This window comes from Leucopleurus acutus, assembly GCF_964270905.1.
Source record: "Leucopleurus acutus genome assembly, chromosome: 1".
Lineage (NCBI taxonomy): Eukaryota > Metazoa > Chordata > Mammalia > Artiodactyla > Delphinidae > Leucopleurus > Leucopleurus acutus.
Genome location: NC_139142.1, coordinates 133,099,590 through 133,123,594, shown reverse-complemented (window position 1 = coordinate 133,123,594; position 24,005 = coordinate 133,099,590). Strand labels below are relative to the sequence as shown.

The window sequence follows — 24,005 nt, the reverse complement described above, 5'->3', positions numbered from 1 at the left end:
ACCAAACTGTCTCCCTTTTGCAGATAAGCAAACTGAAAAGGCAAGAAGACTTGAAACTGGCCTTGGTGTAATAATAACAGTAATAATAATTACTACTGTTCTGTTAGAATTAGAATGATGCTGTCCTTTGCGGAGGCATTAAGTTGGACCTGTTTTCCCCATTTGACTTTTTGTTATGTATTTTTTCAGCCTACTCCAGTAGGGTCAGTTCATGTAGATTCTGGTGCATCTGCAATAACTCGAGAAAGCCACACACACAGGGATCGGCCATCACAACAGCCTCTACGAAATCAGGTATGTGTTGGACCTTCATTGTTTCAGAAATCCCCCTTCTTCATGGCTAATATTAAAATCCAAATTCTTCAGCTTCTCCACTTAAGCGTATATACTGAAATTAAAGACAAAGGGCTTAGCGTTACTCACTATTGTGGTGCGGCATTCCAGCATCCCTCAGGGTTGTGTAATAGCACTGAGATGTGGCCAGGTGTCTTACATGAAGCGTCTACTCCAGAGAAGCTGGGCCTGTCAAAATCTGTTGGCTGAAAGGGACAGTCTGCCACAGGCCCAAAAACACAATGGATGGACAGGGTAGCCCACTTTGGGTCTCATCTGCAGTCCAGAGTAGAGCTCTCACCCATACCGGTTTTCCCTTGCTGATTAAGAAAGGTGGGTAATTTGGACTTCCAGCTGACATAGGCATGGACTGGCATCTCCACCCCACCTCTGTCCCTATATCCAGGTTAACTTTATAGCTGGCCAGGATCTGGACCTGTAGTGAAGATTCAGCTTTGCTTTAGGCCATTCCAGAGAAGGCCGTGTCATCCATCCTTCAGTGATCATGGTTTGGGAAGCTAGTGGTTTGGATGAGAGGCTTCTCTCAGCCTAAAGGCAGAGGAGGCAAACACCACCCCCTCCCCTGCCAAAAAAAAAAATCAACAAATTTGACAACGTTTAAAGAAAGGGGTAACTGATTGGGAAGTAAATATGACAGTTTTAATCCTCATTACCCTATATATTGCTAAGAGGAAAATGAGTACCTCAATAGATAAAGAAGCAAAGAATAATAAACAGATAACACACACACACATAATCATATCAAATTAGCTTGTTCCCCCCTCATCCCTGACCTCACAGACATTTTTACAATAAAATGCAAAAAACACTTATCGCACAGATGTACATGTGAAAGTACATAGGTTAAAAATAGAATATAGAATCCAGTTGCCCCCTCTAAAACAAAAACAAACAAAAAAGTAGTATATTTAGGTATACACACACACACATACATACAGTAAAGTATGTACACAAATATAGATAGACTCACCAGTGAGTACATACTTTTGGCATGTATGTGTGGCATGTTGGGGAAGAAAAGAATATGTGAAGGAAGGAAATCTATATATTAGAGAGTAGATAAAAGAGAGAGTAGGTAGGCAAAAAGATGGGGTTTAGCAAACTATGACCCCTAATTGGGTCCAGAGTTACATACTTTAATCAGAGTACTTGGCTAATGATTCTATTTTGACTGACTTGTGATTTGACAGCAGAGTACTGTTGACTTCTGCAGTCGTTCTCCCCTACCCCCCTTTTAAAAAGTGTAGAGTGCACAGTTCAAATGACATTTTCATGCATTGCTCTTGACTTTGCAAATTGTTACAAATTCTCTAGAAGGTAATTTGATAAAGTTACAATCCTCTCTGATAGAATAATTTTACTTCTTGGAATCATAATAAAACAATCACTATAAAACAATCCAAGATACAGATTTACTTATGTGCATTAAACTGTCATGGTGCTATTTCTAGCAAAGTTTTAGAAATGATCCACCTATCCAATTATAAGGGAATGGTTATGGATCTGCTCAAATTTTTTATCAAACTGGGTTATAATAAAATGAATTGTAATGCATTTATTCAGTGGAATATTATCTAGCCACTTAAAATAATATTTAGGAAAACTTGTAGCAACCTGAAAATGCTTATGGTTGTCTAGTAAAGAAATCACAATACAAAATTAGAAACACCTCATAATTTTTCTGAAGGGGAAGGGAAAATGAGAAAGTCAATGGGAGGAGATAATGCCAAAGTATTAACAGAAGTAGTGTTGGAAGTTGTAGTATTGTGGGTAATATTTTTCCAAACTATTCTTTTTTTTTTTTTTTCCGCGGTACGAAGGCCTCTCACTGTTGTGGCCTCTCCCGTTGCGGAGCACAGGCTCAGGACGCGCAGGCTCAGCGGCCATGGCTCACGGGCCCAGCCGCACCGCGGCATGTGGGATCTTCCTGGACCGGGGCACAAACCCGTGTCCCCTGCATCGGCAGGCGGACTGTCAACCACTGCGCCACCAGGGGAGCCCCTACAAACTATTCTATAATGGAGTTATGTTACCTTATAATGAAATATACATTTAAATAGTAAAGGTATGAAAGAAATAAAAAAATAATTTAAGTAGTCAGTGAAATCATAACATACCTGCCCATCATAAATATTGAATACTTATTCAAATAATTCAATATTTATTTGAATAAATATTCAAATATTTTTAGAATATTTGAAAACTAAAATATGTGTTTCCTTTAGTTTCCCTTGTCTTTTCTGCTTCAGTGAATTCATAGTCAATGTTGCTGTTTTGAATGAATTTTAAAGGTATGGGGAAATGAGATGGTTGAAAACCTAGATTTCCAGGGTGGAAAATGAGGTCATACCTAGTATCTGAGTAAAAGTACAGTGAATTTCAGTGTACTTTCAAGTGAAAAGTCATTAAACCCAGGTATGTAATTAGGAAATCTCATCTACAAGGCAGTAAGCTTCTTTTTGAAGACTTGAGTCTTGAAAGCATGTTTGATTTTTTTTTTTTTTCTTTTAGGGTTTTTAGTATCCCATGGCTGCTAAGGGATTGAAATTCCCCACATCAGTGCAAATTTTATACCTCCTTTCCAGCAGGATTCTGAATTCTAACGGGGTAGAATTCTTTCTGCACTGTGCACTGTGGGTAAATGGATTTCTAGTGTCTTTTCAGCCTTTACACTGTGTCTTAGTCTGTGGTCTCATTGCTTTGGTTCCACCTTCAGGGTTTTTTCCTTATGCTTTTTTTTTTTTTTAAGATTAATTCTTTGCAAGTTTTGAAATCAGCCAAAGAAGACACTAAAATCTCTCCTTGAGAGAAATTGAAAGGTATTAACTTTAGGGACAGCTAACCTTTCTTCAGCAATTTTGACTCGGTAAATCTAGCTAAGGACTTGCTATGTGAAAGTATGTCCTGGAGATACCAAGATAAGTAGGGAGTCCTTGTCCTCAAAGAACTGACAAGCAGATAAGCCAGGTGGCCAGATAACTTATAACACAAGGCAGAACAGATAAGCATCCCAAATCACAATCTTTAGGGACTGGAAGGAGACTTTTCATCTAATCTGAGCATGACAAAGAATTTCATGAAAGAAGCTGCATTTGAAATGCTCTTGGAAGAATTGGGTGGAAATGAAAGAGGCATTCCAAGCAAAAAGGAAATATGAGCAACAGCAAATTATCTAGTTGCATTTTGCTAAAATATATTCTGTGAATAAAGGAGACAAGGCTAGGAAAATAGGTTGGAGCCGTTCGATAAAGCTCCTGAAATGCTGGGCTACTGGAGAGTTAGTGCTTAATTTCGGTAGGGAATAGGTACTAAAGGTATTTGAACAGAGGGGTGATAAGATCAAAACTTTGCTTTAGAAATCTTTCAGCATAGAAGGTGGTAATAACCTGGCAGCCAGCAGCATGGAGACCAATAAGACAGTGAGTTCCCTTGAGAGGTAAAGGGGGTGCATATGGACTGTAGTGGTGAGAATGAAATAAAATTGAAAAATGATACAGGGATATAACCTATCAGAATTGGGAGCTCACATGTATGGCAGGGTTGAGGGAGAAGGATGGGTCAAAGCTGTTGCTGTGCACTTCAGCTGAAGATGGCTGGCAGGCAGAGGACGACTCTCAAAACCTGAGAGCTCTTTGGAGATGACATTGATGATAATGCTTGAAGAGCCTACTTATTCTGAATAAATCTGCCCATCACTTGTGTGATAGAGAAGGATGAGGAGCTCAGAACTTGGTTTTAGCTTATCCCAAGCCTTAGGCTGCAGGACACTTAAGCTTTTGGGGGCCTCAGCTTCCACAAATGTAAGCCTTGTAAGGGCAGAGATTTTTGTTGTTTTGTTCACTGCTGTATCCCTAACCCCTGAAAGAATGTCTGGAATAGTAGGCACTCAGTAAATAAGTGTTTGAATGATGAATGAATGAATCTGTCAAATGAGGAGTTTAGATGAAATCAGATATTTGTTTAAAATATAGATTTTTGGGCTTCCCTGCGTGGCGCAATGGTTGAGAGTCTGCCTGCCAATGCAGGGGACACAGGTTCGAGCCCTGGTCTGGGACGATCCCACATGCCGCAGAGCAACTAGGCCCGTGAGCCACAACTACTGAGCCTGCGCGTCTGGAGCCTGTGCTAGTGAGAGGCCCGTGCACCGCGATGAAGACTGGCCCCCGCTTGCCACAACTAGAGAAAGCCCTCACACAGAAACGAAGACCCAACACAGCCAAAAAAAATAAATTAATTAATTAATAAGGAATAAACTAATACTGTAATTTCAAGATGTTTCCCTCTATCCACCCCCCCTTTAAAAAATATAGATAGATTTTTATTTAACCTTCCAAGAAAAGTAAATTTTAAACTTTTCTTCCTACTTGTTTTTTCTATTTCCACAAAGAGCCATCCTGCCTTGTTTGGCAGCCAGAGTAGGGCTGGATTGTCTGCTCAAAGGGAAGGGTTTGAAAAAACACAGCAGGATCTTGCTGCAAAGCAAGTTCAGGAGATTGTATTAGTTCTCCTCCATCATGATGGGATTTTTCAGGGAAAGTTTGCTTTGCTGATCGACTGACCAGCATACTGAATTGAATTGAGTATCATTTGGTTCCTAGATACAGTACTAGAGCCCAAACATGGTGGCCAGAGAACTGCATTTAAACTCACCTATATTGAATCTGTCTGGTATTTTAATACCAGGTGCTTAAAATCAATTTCTTTGAACATTAATTTACCCAGCTAGAGAACTGTAATTCAGTCATGAGTTTGGGTAGAATAAATGTTCCTAAAAGCTAGATCCACTCAAAAGGATCCCAACGGATTAGTCTTTTCTGTCATTTTACCCTTGTTATTTGTCCTTTCCCAGTTCCAAAGATGGTCAATCTTGCCATGACTCAGGTTCCTCTTAAAGAATTCTGCATTACCATTCATCAGGAAGACGATGAAAACTTTACTAGTTCTTCCTATTTCTACCCGGCAAAGCTTCCCTTGCATTCGCTGATCAAATTCGATCAGGAAGTAAGTCCTGCCACTATCCAGATAGCTCATGTTAAAGTGCAGTACTGTCGAAGGTCTTATGCAGTGTGTTTGTTCGACACACAACAAAATATATATAAATTTATATATATATATATATATATATATATATATAGCATATTGCATTGATTAGCACGTGCATGCAGCAATACACTTCCTTTCAGAACCTCTAGCTTGTGACAATCCTTACTCAGGTAGATGCTACACAAATATATACTACTGTGGTTCAGCAGTTTTGATAGTTTCTCTTTTCTCCCATAGACCCCTTTTATTTGGTAGATTTTCTGTGGGCATTTGAAGAAGGGGTACTTGGCCTAAAAGGTTAGGGAGAACAGATCTGTTTTGAGGTTGGAAAGAGTCACATTGGCCATCGAGAATTATTAAATTCTACCAGACATGGTATCCTACCCCTGATAATATTGAATCCTCAAATATTACTTATTCATTTTTATAGGACCAGCATATGTTTAAGGGAAAGAATGTCATATTGAGTTCTGAAGAAGATATGCCCCAATAAAAGAGTAGTTCAGATTTATTCTGTTTGTGTCTAGGCTCCAAGGGATTAGATTTAAGTCCAGTAGCCTTAAAAAAAAAAAAAAAAAAAAAAAAGGGAGTCGGCCGGGTCTCGCTGCCCGGTTGGAACTCGCGACGCTAGGGGAGGGGAGGGGAGGGGAGAGGAGAGGAGAGGAGGGGAGGGGAGGGGAGGAGAAGGGAAGGGGAGGAGAACGAGGTAAAGGAGGAAAAAGAAGGGGAGGGGCGGAGTGGGGCTAGGCGGAGGAGGCGTGTGTGTGACGCTCTGGAACTCGCTGACGCACAAACAAGTAGTCCCTTGAGGTGCCCCAGGGGCTGAAGCGCTCAGAGTGTGGGGGATGGGAACTCTCGGGCTCAGGCTCCCTCCCCTTTTCTGTCCCCTTGGAGTTTGCCCTCCAGTCCAGCGTTTCTCTACAGCAGTCAAAGAAAGCGCATTTAAACCCGCACGCTACCGTTGCTCTCTGCCCCTGCCAAAAAAAGTGATCAAGAAAAAAAAAAAAAAAAAGGAAAGCTGATGAATTTTCCATTCCCTTCCTTTTACAGAGTACTTCTTTGTTTTCAGCGAGGTTCAGAGTTTGCTAGTTTAAGGAGCAGATGAGTTTGCTCAGCGATCACTTGCCTACTTCCGACCCGTGTGTGATCTCCTGACTTGCTGCCTGCTGTCTAGCAGGAGCTCAGGTGTGGAGATTGCACACTCACCCTGCCCACAGAGCTCAGTGCAGAATGAGCTGTCCCTCCTCATTTCTGGGACCTTAATTCCAAGGGGGATATTGCAACAAGCAAGTGCAAAACTGAAGTGCAGTCCTTTTCTTAGCTTCTCCCACTCTGTGACCTAGTCTTTGCTGCTCACCTCTGCTCCTAATTCTCTATTCCATATTAAAAGTTTTCTTCCTCTGTCTGTATGCATTGTTCAGTATTTTGTATATCAGCATATACCCTGTATTCTGAGGCACCTCCTTGTAGGAGGTGATTCCAAAGTAATCTTACCTAGATAAATCATCATTCCATAGGGGAGGTGTCTTATGCCATTTTGAGTAAGAATAGGGCAAGATTTGAGTAGAGAATTTCAAACCTCTAGGATGGTTCCTGTGATTTTTTTTCAGAGCTTCGCAGAATTGATGCTGCTGTCTCTGTGGGCCTATATAGTATTGGGCTTGGAAATAATCCTTCCAGGTTCTTATCAGTGATTTTCAAATATCGCTGATATTTGATCAAGTTTTTAGGAAACAGGAACTCACTATTGGTACACCTGACAGATTGCACGTAACAGTCCCTGTCTGGCAGAGGAAAATTGGTTCTATTTCATGAGCTTAATGGAGAAGTTTTTGATTTTGTTAAAGTATACACTTTAATAACTTTACCAACTTTTTTTCATTTCATACCTGAGGTCTAACACATAATATAGTGTACTTAATATACTATATTAAAATTTTGTTTAATCTTGGAAGTGTGGTAAGACAGAATGTAGTCAAGTGTATTTATTACTAACCTTTTGGTACTATTCAGTCTCTATTCTTGTTAATTACAGTTGAAGACTGTAATTATATAAGGAGGCCTAGAAGACTGACATGAGAGGCCAAAATGTTCTGTATAGATGGCAACTTTTAAAATATTTTAAGAGCCATGAAGTAAAATGGATAAAATCCATTTTATGGATGCAATCAACATTAATTTTTCAAAATAACTTTACATAAAGAGTAGGATTTGGTGATCTGTTTGTTACAACAGGAGGAAGATATTTGCCTGCCTTCTGCTTCAGAAAAGTAGCTTTATCTCCAATAAAAATTTGAGAGAATTTTCAAGCCATAGATGGAAGTGGTTATCTGAGGTGTTTTCAGACTGTATTTTCTTGCCCTCCTGTTAGTGTCGTTCTCTGACTGTGAATCGCTGCCAAATGATTGCTGGGAGAGACTTGCTTCCTCTGCCCTAGGCACGTGTGGTGGTTTTGACTTTTTACACTAGGCTTCTATGTTTGCCCTTAACTATTTTTTTAGCTTTGCCTTTAATTTATGTTCTGCTAGGTTTCTGCTTTTTTGATTTCCACATTCACCTACTAGATAGTAAACTAAGCATTTCCACGCAGGTGATGCAATCACAACTGAAGATTTTAAAGCATTATCCCAAGGAATTCCCACTACTTGAGATTCCTGCTCCTGCCTTTGGGGATTTACACACTCCATTTGGACCTTTGCCTTTCAAGTAATGCAGAGAGATTGGTTTTGTTGAATGACTCTTCTACCCATGGACGCTCCTGATTGCTTTTTAGATAGACATGTTGCATGAATGATTTTTAAGAATGAAGGGTTTACATGCCGATCTCCTCTGCTGGTTTGCTTGGTATAACTGGCTCCTGTGCTGATTATGCCTAATCATAACCTCTGTGTATACAGCATTGCCTAGAGTACCTTTCAGGAACAGGTAGACTAGCAGAATTCTGTAGTTGTGAACATTCCTTGGTTTCATTTAGTTTCTAGGCACTCAGTTGCTTTCTAAAACTGGCAGATGAACACTTCTACTACATCAACCTCTAGATACCAGTCCAGGCCCTTAAATTCCAGAAAAGAATAGCCATAGAGTTTAGTATTATGGTGAAAGTAGTTCCCAAAGTAATAAACCAACAACCCCAGGTTCAGGTCTGTCCCTTGGTTTTGTTGCTTTCAGTGGATACAGAAGGCGTTGGAGAGCAGTAGAATGGTGCCATGTGTTCTTCACTTGTCACAGTGCAAGCATTTATGAAGCAATCTGGAATGCTAGCATTGTTTTTCTCTCCTCAAAAGATAAATAGAACATTGCATTGAGGATGGAGATGGAGTGTAACTTCTGGGCCTTTGAAAAAATGTCTTGCTATTTTCATTTAGACAAAAATGTTAATTATTCCAACAAATTACCTATTTAGCTAGAATTAATATAAACAAATACACAGCCCAGGGAATCAGACAGTAGCATCAAATCAGACTTCTGACATGTATTTCAGTAAAAATAGAAATAATAGCTGATCCAGCTGTCCAGGGTTTTGTTAAGTTTAAAAGCATATGAGTGTTTTATATAAGTTTCATCTGCCCTAAAAACAAATGCAAAACAGAGAGTGTTCATGAGAGAAGTAATTGCACTGAACATGTATCATGGAACTCAAAACGGCAGCAAATGACTTATAAATGTCTGGATATTTTTTAAGCATTTAAATTTTTTGAGAACAGACAATTCTATGTAGTAGTTTAGGAGCTTAAACAGTCTACTTAAATATTACAAAAAACTCATAAAGTCCTAGAGAGAACTGAAGAGGCTATCACTAATAGATATGAGTTATAGATATTACTCATAATATTAGAAGAACAGATATATTCTCAAATCTCCAGTAGTGAGAATAAATGAGATTAAGTGCTCTGAGATATGGATGTTGGTTTATAAAATAGTTATGATTATGTTATAAACCACAGTCTTATTTTGGAAAAATGAAATTTTTTGAACTTCTAAACTGAACTTCTCGGCAGAATTAATTGGGGTGGGGAGATATTTTGAGTAGCTTTGATTCTCTCAAATGTGACTAGCAGTATAAAACTAAACTCCTCTTTTGTAAGAGTATATAGCAAGCAAGTTAATACAGTTGCCTTCTTACAGAATATGCTCATTCCCTGAGGAATATCAGAAAACATGGCCAGGATCTTTTATAGTGCTGTTACCCATGTCACCTCATATTCCATTACTTAAAGAAGATGAGTAAGTTGTAGCTGGTGTACGATGCTTTTTTTGAATGGGAAAAGCCTTTTTGATGATTTATAGATGAGCTTTAAACAACTCTTGTCAATGAGTTACAGAAGGGGGTGAGTGAAATGGAGCCTCAAATTACTACTACTTCGGTCTTCCTTTTCTTTTTTATAGAATACAATATTTATAGCTGTGAACATTTCTAATATTTATAGCATCCTTACTGGTTTTCATGCAGAGCAGCAATATCACGTCCCAACCCCTGCTGCTGTTTATATCAGCAGCAGTTAAAATTTGACTTACTAATCCCTCATTGCTGCCTCTCCAACACCTCATTTTTCATTTTTGTAGAGCCTTAGGACTGTTACAGCTGAGCATCATGATGTTAACACCTCCTCAGCCATCTGGCACAGGGGAAGAGGCACCTAAACAGATTCTTCAGAACAAATATCACATAGGAGCAAGATCAGAATAGTGTGAGATCTAAAAAACAGGTAAAGAAGGAATGAAGAGAGCCTGAATGACAGCAAAGGTGAAAGCAGAACCCAACGAGGTTTTGAATTGCAAGCCCTCCTTTTGCTGGGAAAAGATCTGCCTTTTGCTTTATAGAAGAAAATAGTTCATAGTAGTCTTATCTAAACTTTTTCTAATTCTAGACTAGAGGCTGTTAGCTAGAGGAATCTGGAAAACATTGTAGCCTTATTTCCCCCCATCTTTTCATATTCTTGACCTGTGAACCTGCTTTTGAAGAGATACTTTGTTCATCCTTTTAGATAAGAAAGCACATTCCAGCTACTGCTCATTTTATCGTAGTTGAAAGTCTTCTGGAAGTTTATGTTGAGGGTAGTGGGCTCCCTATTCAAGGAAAAGGCTTATTACCTTGATTCCTAATGCTGGGAATTTTCTATATTGACTACTGTCTATTTAGATAGATAGTTAATTAGTGAAATGACTTGTAAGTATGATTATTCCTTTGTCCAACAATCCTAACTTTCTGAATTGGGTCTGCTTAGTGGCTACTGAAATTTTACTAATATGGAAGCTGAAAGGTGATTCCAGCTTTTGATAGTTTTTATTTTTTTTAACCTCTTCTTTTGGTGATCATTGTTTTTCTGTGTGTAGGCAAGGATGGTATACTAGAGACAATTACGTGTTGGCTCATTAGGCTGAAATGAATGTAGCCAAGCTATCTTTTTCTCAGTGCTTTGCAGCAGTTGTTCAAAATCCAAAACAAAAACAAAACCCTTAGGGACACTAATGTACTTGATTTTGATATTGCTTGCTGTTGCTTCACCTTTCCTTCCGTATCTTGCTCTCATGCTTCCTAATGCCTGAGCAGACTGCATCGTCAGAGCGCCGAGGAGAGTGGGAAATCCAGCCCAGCCGGCAGACCAATACCTCGTACTTGACGTCTCACTTGGCTGCAGACCGCCATGGGGGATCAGTGCAGGTACTTACGGCCTTTATTGCCTTTTCCTGGCCCTCCCAGCTTAGCTGGTAGAATGTTGGCTTGCTTCTGAAACCCAAGTTCCTTTAGAATGGAAACTTACAGCGAGGTTGAGCTGCTTTTATAGTGAACTGAATATCTCTGTGCTGATTTTCTACCTAGGTGGACTTGTAAGACTCACTTGTTGAGATGATTCTGGGTAGTTGTCATTGACTAAGAAATATCTATATGACTTCTGATACTGATTCCTGGTTAAACTAATCCTACAACCTTGATCCACTCATGATAGACCATAAAATAACGTCAAGGTAGAAGTCTGTTAGTGTCAAGTCTGGGAACTGCAAAGAAATACTTAAAATAAGTATTTTGGGGATAGAGGACTGCATATGTAGCTCATTCCATGATGATATATGCCCTAGTACATAAGGTGAGATTGTTCATTGGTCCAACTCAACCGTTTATGAGTGGGAACCCAAGAAGTTGGGCTATTTCTTTTTTTCTCCCTAGAATAAGTGTGGTCTTAGAGAATTATTTCTGATTTCATTTGAACTGTTCTGAATCTCTATTCTCTCTTGTACTTAAGAACACCTTGCATCTCTTAACTTTTCATATATGTCACTGTTTTAATAATCTTTACCTGAATATTTTTCTCATAGTGGTAAGTGACACCACCAGTTGGGGCACACAGGTGAACCCAGAGCTACCAAATGTAAATTCTTATAAAGGGATAGGCAAGCCTTTTTCACATAGAAACCCATCTTGATAGGCTGATTGTTTAGGATATGCCTTTACATGGAGTGACTCACTGAAGATTGTGTTATTCACAGGAAGTTAGGAGACAGTTTTGTCCTCTAAACCAAAAATGATCTCATAGGAACATCTCACAGGTAAAAATGATGGATTGAACACACCCACTTCTGAAACAGCACTAAAAAAATGATAAGGAGATTTTTTTTTTTAAGGTATAAATCCATATAAGAATGGAGAAAACAGGCTTCCCTGGTGGCGCAGTGGTTGAGAGTCCGCCTGCCGATGCAGGGGACACGGGTTCGTGCCCCGGTCCGGGAAGATCCCACATGCTGCGGAGCGGCTGGGCCCGTGAGCCATGGCCGCTGCGCCTGCGCGTCCGGAGCCTGTGCTCCGCAACGGGAGAGGCCGCAACAGTGAGAGGCCCGTGTACCGCAAAAAAAAAAAAAAAAAAAGAAATTAATAGTGATTGCAGCAAAATAAATTGTCAGTATTCCAGATATACAAATAATGCCTACTTTTTAATTAAGTTATTCTAAAATAATAAATGGAAAAGTATAAAAATGATAGTTTCAGGGGGCTTCCCTGGTGGCACAGTGGTTGGGAGTCCGCCTGCCGATGCAGGGGACACGGGTTCGTGCCCCGGTCCGGGAAGATCCCACATGCCGCGGAGCGGCTGGGCCCGTGAGCCATGGCCGCTGAGCCTGCGCTCCGCAACGGGAGAGGCCACAACAGAGAGAGGCCCGCATACCGGAAAAAAAAAAAAAAAAATGATAGTTTCAAATACTAATAATTTGTTACATTCGTTAGGTTCTTTACAGTTTTTCAAATTGCTTTTTTTCCTAAACATCATTCTATTTAACTACCATAGTAATTATAAGGTAAATAGGACGAAGGTGGTTATCGGCCTAATCTTACAGAATTAGAAACCAGGGCTCAAAGAGAATGTTGATGGTAGAGCTAGGCCTGGAATCCAGCTCTTGGGTCACCTACATTAGGTTTTTGTTCCACTGCTCATCTAGGCAACTGTTCAGTGGTTTGACGAACTGTACCTTCAACCTGAAATAATTAAGTGGATGCTCTAGAGACCCAGATTAGTTGCCATTGATTCCCAAGTATATTCTAGGTTAGACAGCTGGTGGTAAGGTTACCATTTGTGCCTGATTTGTTTGAGACCAGATACTCATGGATACAGACAAGATGTCTAGTCTGTAAAATGGGGATAACCTCTTCTTCCTTAGATTGCTCAAGGACATTGCTTGTGGGTCAAGCAGCAACATAGTAAGGAGAAATTAGAGAGTATGAGACATGCAAAACACTATAAGCAAGTGCTGTGACCCAAAGTCACCAAGTAATTCACAGCGGTGATGCTTACTATTGCTTTGTTCACATCAGTAGAAGCCAAGACATTTTATTTAACATCTTGTCTAGTGTCTGAATTGTCTACTAAAAAACTTACTGTGATTTCTCCTTTAACCCTTGTGCTCACAGAATGAATTTACCAGCATGATCACTAGTGTGCAGCCAGAATGTGCCCACAAGAAGCATATATAGGCTGAGGAAATTAACAGGACAACATTAGCATGACAGGCTGTGGTTTCTCCAGTCTGTAAACATTCTCTCCTCAACTTTTCATTTTGAAATTTTTAAATCTACAGCAAAGGGCTGGGCCGGGGTGTGTGTGTGTGTGTGCAGTGAGCCTGTGTGTATCCTTAACCTAGATTAACAAATGATTGATTTTTGCCATATTTGCCTTAACTCGGGAGGGGTATGTTTTCTAAACTATTTGTAAGTACATTTTATCCCAAAATACTTCAGCCTGCGTCTCCTAAGAATGAAGCCATTCTCTCATGTAACCAACAACACCATTGTCATATCTAAGAACATTAATAATTCCATAATAGCTAATGGACAGTCATATCACATTTCCCCCAGTTGTCTCCAAAATTAATTTTATAGTGTTCAGGATCTAATCAGGGTTCTTGCATTGTATTCGGTTGTTATGCCTGTTGTCTTCTTCAATCTCTTAGTCTCTTAATCTTTTAAAATCTATAACAGCCACCTCTGTGTTTAAAAAAAAAAAGATTTTTGAGGCATGTCTTTTTTGAAGAATCCAGGCTTGTTGTCATATAGAATGTCCTGCATTTTGGATTTGTCTGGTTTTTTTCCATCATACTTAGATTCAGATAAAACTTTTTTTTTTGGCAAGAATACTATATAGATAATGTTATGTAGTATTCATCATATCATGTCAGGAGACAAATAAAGTTAGGTTGTTCCATTGATCAGAGATGCTAAATTTGATCACTAGCAGAAACTTGGGTCTCCCATGGGTTAAGTCCAAGTTTAATATTGTATGTTTCCTTGACTAACTGTACAGCATTGTTTTAATTTTTTTAAAACTTGTATAATTAATAAGTAATAAATAGTTCTGGTTTAGAAATAATGGTGGGTATAGACTTCTGGTGAGTAGTATTCACCTTGTCTACCCTTTCCTCAAAGACTCCTTATACTAAACATTTCCTTCCACCTTCCTCTTTATGAGTGTGCAGGAAATTTTTGCAAATTAACTGCTAATGAGGACCCCAGATCTAGAGGGAGATTAGAGTAAACATTTATGGAGGGAGAATAACAGTACTATGAATGTTTATTGAGCCATTACCGTGGACCATGGCACTGGGCTAAGCACTTTCTGTGGATGGTCTGCACAGTAACCCAGTTAGGTAAGCAGCATTGTTTGCCCGTTTTACAGATTAGGAAGCTCAGGCACAGAAAGAGTGAGATCTTGCCCAAGGACCCACAGCAAGTAAGTGGTGGAGCTAGGGCTCAGAGCCAGGGCTGAGTAAATCCAGAGCCCATTTCTCATCTGCTGCACTGTGCTGCCTCCATTACTGTGTACCAGCTGTTGTACCACACACTGTCTCATGCATTTTCTTGTATAATTCTCACATCAGTCTGTAAGCAGCAGTCTCATATAGATGAAAAGTTACTTACCCGAGGGCGTATGGTATCTGAACCATTTATCCTATTTTGTTGTTCTCTCCCATGTTTCAGCCTTTTAACAGCAGAGTAGTTTGTCCAGCGAGGTCCCTTTTCCCACTTCCCAGCACCCACATAAACAGGAATCATGTGCTGGAAATGAAAGCAGGTGACAGAAGCAGCTGCACAAGCAGGAGAAGCCTGATCGGTTCCACCTAACCAGATGACAGGAGTGAGAGCCTTCAGTTACAATTCGGGGACCGTCAGTGAGAAATGGGATGACAGTGAACCTGAAATAAAGGTTGTTGAAATAAGACTGGTCTTCCAAGGGAAAGTGTTTCCTTACTGTCTGCCGTCTCACCAGAGAGGATATGGCAGTCTTAATTGAGTAACTTCAAACCGATGGTCCAAAGCCATGAAGAAATTTCTGAAGGAAAGTGTGATTGCTTATAGTTTTTGATGCTCACTATTGATTTCCTTTTTAGAATTTTTTTTAACATCATCACTGAGTCTGTATATAATTATAGCATAATAAACTGAGAGGAATAGAATTAAAGACAGTAATATGACCAAAATTTTTTTACGATTTTTATGAGGATTAAATTGATATACACACACACACAACACAATGTAGCAGAGTTCCTAACACAGAGTAGGCATTCAGTATGAAAGTTATCATCATTATATAATTAAATCATTGAGTTTTGTGTTCTCACATGATACGGGTCTGGGAACATTCCCTAAGTTAGGACATTTAGCCCCCCAACCCAAAACAAACATTCCAAACACTGCCTGGCTGTCACCTAAGCTAGAGACCAGATCTCCCTTAGTGACCCTCTGTGGCACTGGCAGGAGGCTCCGATTACCGCGGTGTCAGTCACACTCTGTCCTTCTGTTTCAGGTGGTTAGCTCAACCAATGGAGAGCTGAATGTCGATGACCCTACGGGAGCCCACTCCAACGCACCAATCACAGCTCACGCCGAGGTGGAGGTAGTGGAGGAAGCTAAGTACGTTCATCTTTCAAGGGGGCTCTTGAGTTATAGGTTGAAAAGCCTTTTCTCTGTCTCTTCCTCTCGTGTGCTGCTCATTTCAGACTGGATACCTCATGCTTGTGCCCACAGCTTTCTTCCTTTGACCATTTTATTTTTTGCATGGTACCTTAAGGCTGCTGCTGCCCTTCTTTAGCTGTGATTTCTGAGAAGACAGTCACATTTTTAGTCCACGTGGATGAAAAGACATAGTGAACTAAAAGAATCCTGGTATGAGAGCTATAGCAGATAGCAGTCCTGAGCCTCTTGGGGCCCTGGAGCCTCTTGCTCCCTAAGGGACACAGAGAGAAATCTACTTGTCTAAGCCATGGGCCATGCTGAACAGCATCTGATTTCTGGTTCTTGGCTAACCACTTTGCATCTATAGTCCTAGACAAGGGTCTCAGAACCCTTTTGTTCTCACTTAAATGATTCTGAATTCAGAGAGACTCAGATAAGTCAGTCAAGAAAAATAGTCTCTGCACCTGTTGAATGAAAGAGTCTTGGGATGGAGAGGAAATTACACTAATCCCAAGAGGGTGAAGAGGTTACCCCACTCCCTTTTCTGCTTCTCTTGCATGTTAATGTCTTGCCCTGCCCCTACCACCAGCCCCTTGGTGCTCTCTGCATGGTCTGTGTTTAAACTCTTAGAAAATGGGGTAGAAGGTGAAATAACGGCTGATTCTGCGGCAAAAGCAGCATTTCTATCACTTCTTTCCCTTTTTGCCCCACCCCAAATTCAGGTCCAGATTTAAACTCCAAGGCAACATGAGGCAGGGAGAGAGAAGTCCTTCACCAATCAGTAACTGCTGCCACACCTGACACGGATGACTTTTCTTATAAACCCTTTGAGAACATCCAGGCTATCCCAGTATCTTGTTTTCAGAAGCAGGCAACATATTTATAGTGATATTGTGCCTTAAGTGATCTCTTGAGCCCCCAACTAGCCTAAGTACAAACCAGAACATGCTTATGCCTCAGTAAAAGGTAGAGGCTAGTCAAGATCTGCGTTCTTCCAGATACAACTTTTCATGGTTGTCCCCCTGCCCACTCCTCTGCTCTGCTGCCCATCTATTAGATGAGCTCACTTTCCTTTCGAGAGGTCGTTTCCTTTAAAAGCCAGGACTTGAGGATTCCTACCCAGTAGATAAAAAGCAACCGAGGGTGACTTGGACTCTCTCTTGTTGAGTCCCTACTGACTGTAGGCAGCTTCAGATGCTCCTCTCCTGGTTAATTTAAGGCCCTAATACGTAAGGAGGACAAGGGAGTGGGGGGTCAATGCCAGGAGGAGACCATTTTTAGTAAAAGGAAACATGCTCCCTATTCTCAGGGGCTTTGGAAGTTTTAATGGTTCTCACAGTTTTTCAGTTTCCATGACAAAACTTCATTCTCCCAAATAAACAGTGTGGTACTCCTACCCTCTGAGTTCTCAACCTTGGCTGCACTTTGGAGTCTCCTGGGGCATGTTAGAAAATACAAATGCCTGAATCCTGGCTCCAGAGATTCTGGTTTAAGTTACCACGGATGTGGCCTGAGCATCAGGAATTTTTAAAGTTCCGGTGATTCAAATATGTCGCTGAGGTTGGGAACCGCTGTACTGGGTCTGATGGCAATGTTTGTGGTCTGATCCAAACATTGTCTGGGCTTGAAAGATGGCTGCGCCCGTTCCCATCCCCACCTCACTCCCAATTCACCGTTGCGGCTATTACTTTGAAGGCCAAAAGTTGAGCTCTGGATTTCATACTATACTTTGAGTACCAGGATTGAATTCGGCTTTAGTCTTATAATATGCCCTATACAGAATTATCTTTGAACCCATTTATCTCATTTCATTTTGGTAAATGTGTACACTAATTGTGTATGTAAGTGTGGTGTTTGTGTTCTGTGTATAAGATAGGGGACCAGTCACACACACAGATTTCAATCTGGTGTGTTCTGTTCTGGTATAATCTAAATTCTAGATGTAAAGAGAATTTAAAGTCTCCCCATTTAGCAAAGACCACTGTGCCAGGTGTGAGCCTTCTGAAAGATGTGGAAACCAGAGGGGAGCAGTCGTATTTGACCAGTTGTCATCAAAAGCTCATGGCTTAGGACATTTTGCGTGGCATTTCCCCCAGTGATTTCATGAGCTACCACTCCATCTTGTCCAGGGAACCGTCAGGGCACAGCCGTGTGTTTTTCTTCTTGGCCTTTCTATGTATTGGTTGGGGGCGGGGGAGCCATGTGTCCATCTGCTTGATCACTTTCATGGGAAGAAGTCACAGCTAAGAGAAGCACAGGGCATCCCACACAGCTCCTCAATGCACACAGCTGTGATGCCATTTGTCCATGCAGCCTGCTTGTGGGAAAAAGGGGGCTGTTGCCTACATTAAGATTGAGCTAGAGTACTGGGGAAACAGTGTGGAAACCTTCACTTCCCAGCTTTTGATTTTGGGTTCCTCAGCCAGCTTGTTTCGTGTAAAGGAGGAGAGAAATAACAGGGTCCCGTTTTTTGTTCTGTAAACAAAATAAACGTCTAACTTACCCTTTGCTCTAGATATAGGACACATGTACTTGTTTAAGGGTGATTGGAAGGGTAGTGAGGCAAGGCAAAGCTTTTTGGCTGACTTTTGTTATGGTAAGAACACAGGAATTTTTGGTTATCCACTGACTTTAGCTACAACTTAGCAAGTGTGGACCTCATTTTCTCTGAGAATTAACAAGAATGGGATTTAGGCCTTTTTCTGGCAGTTATACCTTAATCCGAGCAGTGACCCTCCTCGACAGTCACCTCCTAATAAGATAAAGTGTCTCTTAAGCTTGTTTTCCCCTCTAGAGAAAGAGCTAACTGCTGGCTGCTTTGGTCAGGCATGTTGGTCTTATAGAAAGGCTAGGGACTTCTCTTTCCCTCAGAATATTTGGGAGGTTAGCTTAACAAATTGTACGGTAAGACTTCATGTGGGAACCAAAATGGTTTGGCCTTGGTTCCTGATTGAATTCTTACAGGCAGGATCATATGCTCTTTCTCCTGCTACCTTCCTGGAAGTTGCCCAGGAAAGCCCACTCTTGGGGCTCCCACCAACTCTTTCTGTTTTGCCTTAGCCCTCACTGAGATCCAGCTCCCACCTCGACGCTTCTATCAGGCACCTGCCCCCTCCACTTTAGTGTGGGGACCAAGTGGCCTGGGCCTACTCACCCTGCCTTGACAGAGGAAGAAACTAAACACAGACACATACTGCATGTTTGCATGGCTCACAGGGAGTCGCTTCCATCTCACCTCTGTGGACTAATATCTCTCTTTCTCTCTCTTCCTTTCTGTGTTTTTCTCTTTACACACTCTGTAGCTGCCTGAAAATGCTCAACCTGTGGTGAGTCCCTCTCTCCAGTCCACATGCTAGGGGAGCGGACCAGGCTAGGTTGGGATTGGCAAAGCCAAACAAAATGCCTTAGGAACACTCAATGGCTCCCGTATGCCACCTTGTGCCATACCCACCCAGACTGGGGAACTAGATCCACAAGGTGGGGATGGGCAGACCTGTACCCAGCAATTAATCTGTTCCTTTTTTCTTTCCAAACCCACCACATTGCAGCCTCCTCCTGTCAGAACAATATCCTACAGTATCCAAAATTGTCTCTTCATTTTTAGCTGAATGAATTTTTTCTCAAATTAATATGGCTAGATATTATCAGGCAGAGAGGGACAGAGGTAGTAAGAAGGCCAGATTACTGTACCAGTTGTATAATCAGAATCTAATTATTCCTCACAACTCCAAGGACAGTTGTTGCCAGATAATGTCACATTCTGTGGCTTGGTCTCTAACCTTAAAATTAGCAGCTTTGGAAAAATCTGTGACTTTTCTTTTTGGTTCAGCTGGTTCTTCCATCTGTAGAATATGAGTATCTCCAAATAAGAGAGCTGCTTCTTGGGGGAGAGATGGACATTTTGCTGTTGTTGTTGTTGTTTTGAGTTTTTTGTTTGTTTTTCATTTATTGTCTTTTTTTTTTCCTTTTCTTTTCTTTTCTTTTCTCTTCTTATACGAGCATATAGCGGGCCAAGGGCCGACTTGGCTAGTGAGACATTGGAGTCTCTCTCCCACTCCTGGAGAAGGTCCCTTGGATGCACTTTTGGGGCAGCATGCGGGTCTTGAAGGGGAAGCCCTGGCGGCTCCACGTTGGGTGGGGCATGTTCTCACTGTAAGGCAGTGCCCTCCCTGCCTCGCTTCCTGGGCATTGCCTGTGAGCTCCAGGTGCTCGTGAGCTGATTGGTCTGCTGTGGTCTGGAGCCAGAATCTCCTACACTGCACGTGTGGGATGATATTCCGTGTGGTGATAACAGTCTGCTGGCCTCTGTGACTACCTTGTTTCTATTGGTCTTCAGTAGCTGAGTTGGGCACCGGTTTCTGTACCCTAACTCTCTAAGCCAAGTTGTCTACAGGGTTTCCCAAGGGACAGAGATGTATTGAAGATAGCAGTTGGGTTTTATGGAGATAGAATTTATAGTATTACAGTATCAAGGAGTACATTTGGCCTATTTATTTAGCAAACATGTGTCTGTGTAATCTGACATCATCGTGGTCTGTTTTTTCCTGTGAGATGTCAGTCACATGATCCTGACTGCAAATACAGGGCCTACTTTGTGCTCATCCACTCTGTGCTTGGAACTCTAGGGGGTCTCAAGGCCTTCCCCAAAGAGCTGAGATGCAATCTACCTGGAGAGATAAGACATGCATGCTTGAAAGGACACTTTTATGGTATTGTCCCTTGAGAGGTCAGTGTTGACAGGGATGGTTAAGGAAGACTTGATGGATACTGTGGGGCTTAAACAAGGCATTAGAGCAAGGGAAGAATGTATAAGTACAGCAGAGAAACACAGTAAAGGAATAGCTGAAGGGAGAGCCAATCAAAGAATCAGCTGGAAGGAAACCTAAGACACAAGAAGAGTTCATCACTTGCCTTCAGTCTCTTCTGAGAGTAAGACATCTGTATGGAGTCAGTCAGTGGGCTTGGTCTGGGGTCTGACCAAGTTTCACAGGTCCTATTGCCGGTAGCCACCACAGAAACCAAAGAGTTGATTGTGGAGCCCGTTTCCTCGTGGGTAGAATTATTAAAAGCTTCTGCTACTGCTGAAGTTTTAACTACAGTAACTAGCAAAAATTAAGGCTCTAAACCACACCTCACACTCTCCTCCAGTCAGGTGAATTCAGCTTTGCACATCAGGTTATGATATGCTTATAAGTAGATATTAATTCTTATGACTTGCCTTGGAGGAGGTAAAAGAGAAATTGTGTCATTTGCAACGGACCAAAACAGTATTTCAAACTTTTTAATGATTGTTCTTAACTTAAAAACACAAAATCATCATCTTAGCATCCTCCAAAAAGCATAAGAATAAAAACTGACTTAAATGTTAGTGATCCCTCTGAAAATCATGGTTAACAGGGAACAGGTAGCTAACTCTACTGACGTACTGGTACTCCCATGAGATTTAATTCACCTTATTTAATAATTTCTGGACATTCAGCTTGAAAGAATGTCTGTTTTTTAAAGCATATGTACAAAAAATGACCTTTTTTAAAAATCCTTCCCCAGGGATTCCCTTAAGGACTGAAAACAATCAAAAGTGTTGGTCAGGGGCTTCCCTGGTGGCGCAGTGGTTGAGAGTCTGCCTGCCGATGCAGGGGACACGGGTTCGTGCCCCGGTCCGGGAGGATCCCACATGCCGCGGAGCGGCTGGGCCCGTGAGCCATGGCCGCTGAGCCTGCGCGTCCGGAGCCTGTGCTCCACCAGCGGGAGAGGCCACAACAGTGAGAGGCCCGCGTACCAAAAAAAAAAAAAAAAGTGTTGGTCATTTTTACTTAAAAGAATTTATTCAGCCTCTAAATACAAAGGACACTTTGTTTAGTGACTATATTGACACCCATTTAATAGTACATCACATATGTCATTATACTCTTAGAAAATCTTTTTTAAGACTCTCTTAAGAAGCTCCTATTTCCAACATCTCCATGTTTAATTCATTCAGTTATGGTTAAAGCCCATCATTTTGTCTGTGTAAACATCTATTTCTGCATTCTAAGAAGACACTTTCTCCAAATTTTTGATAACTAGTCCATGGGGTGTGGGAATACAAAAGGGTCTGACTAAAAAAGGGGGGAATCTTAGCTACAGTGGAGGACTTAGGGGTATGCGGAAGTAAGCAACAGCTCTTTATTTCTGTATGAATATTTTTGACATTAAACCCAGAAGGATTAGGCAAAAGACCCAAAGATAGTTTCTGAGAAAAGCTTTCGTTTCAAGGATCCAGCAAGTCTGAGTGACAGTTCCAGTTTACTGCCCTCCATCACATGGCATCTTTGACTCATCCACCACTTTCTGCCCCTCACATTCTCATTTCCCATGTGTCAGCTTCCTGGAAAGGACATAATCTTTTGCACCAGCCATGCCACAGCCCTCATCACCCCCTTCTGGAATAGTCGCTGCCTGAGCAAGAGGGCCTTCCTGTTCCAAAGACAGCAGTACAGAGCAGGTACCCGAGCTAAAGGCTGTGGCAGAGCTGTGGCTGTTGAAGGCATCAGGCCTCAGCCCCACCCTAAGCAGGGTCAGTCCTTGAACCCAGTCTGGCACAGCAGCAGCCTCGGGAAGCTTAAGTTGAGGAGGACCCTGCAACCCGATGCTTCCTGGTGATCAACTGTGGCATTGATCCTCTCCAGATGAAGAGTAGGCTATGCTGATTTTAGTTAAAAGATCCTGGCTCACACAATTAGGGTCAGGGCTTCTCCTGCCTACGCCAGGTAGCTAGCTGGCTAGGGGCGGGGATGAGATTAGAGAGAATCCTTAATCCTTTCATTGGTAGCATGTGAGAGCCTCCTAGAGTTCCAAACATCATGCTTTTCTTGGCATTTGTTTGCCTTAGTTTAGCCTCCATACTCACTGACCTCAGAAGTTGCATTAAATAATTTTGCCCTCTGTATGAAGGGGCAAACAGTGCAGGCTCTTCTCATGCAGCCCTGAGGACCCCCAGCCTTGGTTCAGTATAAAGGAGGATGAGACTTTCAGGTTGGGGTGTTAGACTGAGAAATAAGCCTTCTTCATCCTTCTTCCAAAAATGCCTGCTTCCGCCCTGCTGCCTAGCCTGCAGCACTTTGACGATTAGGTTTGGAGTAAAGCAGCCCTCTCCTTTGGCTTTCCTGGCAGACACTGCCCACTGCCTCCAGTATGTGCACTGTAGATGGCGGGCGACCCTGTGGGTGGGTGCCAGGGGGGAGTTCCACCCCTGCAATAAGCAGAGGCAGGCAGAAATCTGTTGGCAGCTGCGGGCCTCCCGCACTGACTTGTGGTCTTCCTTGTGCTCCAGGTGCTGCTGCTTCTTTAAGAGGAAAAGGAAGAAGACTGCTCAGCGCCACAAGTGACCCGTGCCTCCCAGGAGTCCTCAGGCCCTGGGGACTCTGACTCGATTGCACCCGCAGCTCCTGCCATTTCTCATTGGAAGGGACTCCTCTGTGGGGGAGGGTGGAGATCCAAACCAAAAAGAAGAAAAACAGATGCCCCCAGAAGGAGCTAGTGCAGGCAGCCAGGGCCCAGTGGGTCAGTGGCCGCCCCTACCTGCCTGAGGCTCTGAGCAGGTCCCAGAGCCACTGGTCCTCCACTGCTTACCCTTGGGGCTGCCTGGTTGACTCTCCTTCCTATTGTTTACAGTGAAGGTGTCATTCACAAAAACTCAAGGACTACTATTCTCTCCCCTCCCCTTAGTTTACTTGCTCCTGGTTCTTGCCCCACCCTCAACCCTCTCCAGCATAAAAGCTAATGAGCTGAAGGCTTTGTCTGCTGAAGGAGCTTGAGAGGCTGGGGGTGCGGCCAAGAAGGTAGGAGGGAGATGCAGGCCAAGGCTGGAGAAGAACCTTCTCCGCCCACCAGGTGTGTCTGGCAGTATGGCTCCCTCTTCCTCTGTGCCTGTGCAGCCTCCATCCCGAGCTGGCCACGGGGTGCAGGTTACTCCCTCCTTCCCTCTTGTGAAGTTACACTGTAGGACACAAGCTGTGAGAAATCTGCAGTCTACTGTCCCTGTGTGTTGGCGTTCTTAGCTTTCTTGACAAGCGAACTCTGTTCTCCAGACAGTAGTAGAACATTGCAAATTGTTCTGAGCAAAGGACAAAAAAAAACTGACTTTATTGCACTTTTAGTTAGTTTTTTTTTTTTAAACAAAAACCATGGCAGA

The 24,005-nt window shown here is 42.1% G+C and overlaps 1 protein-coding gene across 2 annotated transcripts in view; it reads left to right on the top strand.

The window, feature by feature from the left end:
- CSNK1G1 (casein kinase 1 gamma 1) overlaps positions 1–23,701 on the top strand; it is a 149,540-nt gene extending 125,839 nt beyond the window's left edge. Inside the window, exons 10-13 of one of the 2 annotated variants that reach the window (XM_082850722.1) lie at positions 190–294; positions 10,949–11,059; positions 15,684–15,790; positions 23,145–23,701. In XM_082850722.1, coding sequence (XP_082706848.1) covers positions 190–294; positions 10,949–11,059; positions 15,684–15,790; positions 23,145–23,199 — 378 coding nt within the window. In that variant the 3' untranslated portion in view covers positions 23,200–23,701. The remainder of the gene's footprint in view (positions 1–189; positions 295–10,948; positions 11,060–15,683; positions 15,791–23,144) is intronic. The other variant, XM_082850723.1, reaches the window with a different exon arrangement.
- The last annotated feature ends 304 nt before the right edge of the window (positions 23,702–24,005 follow it).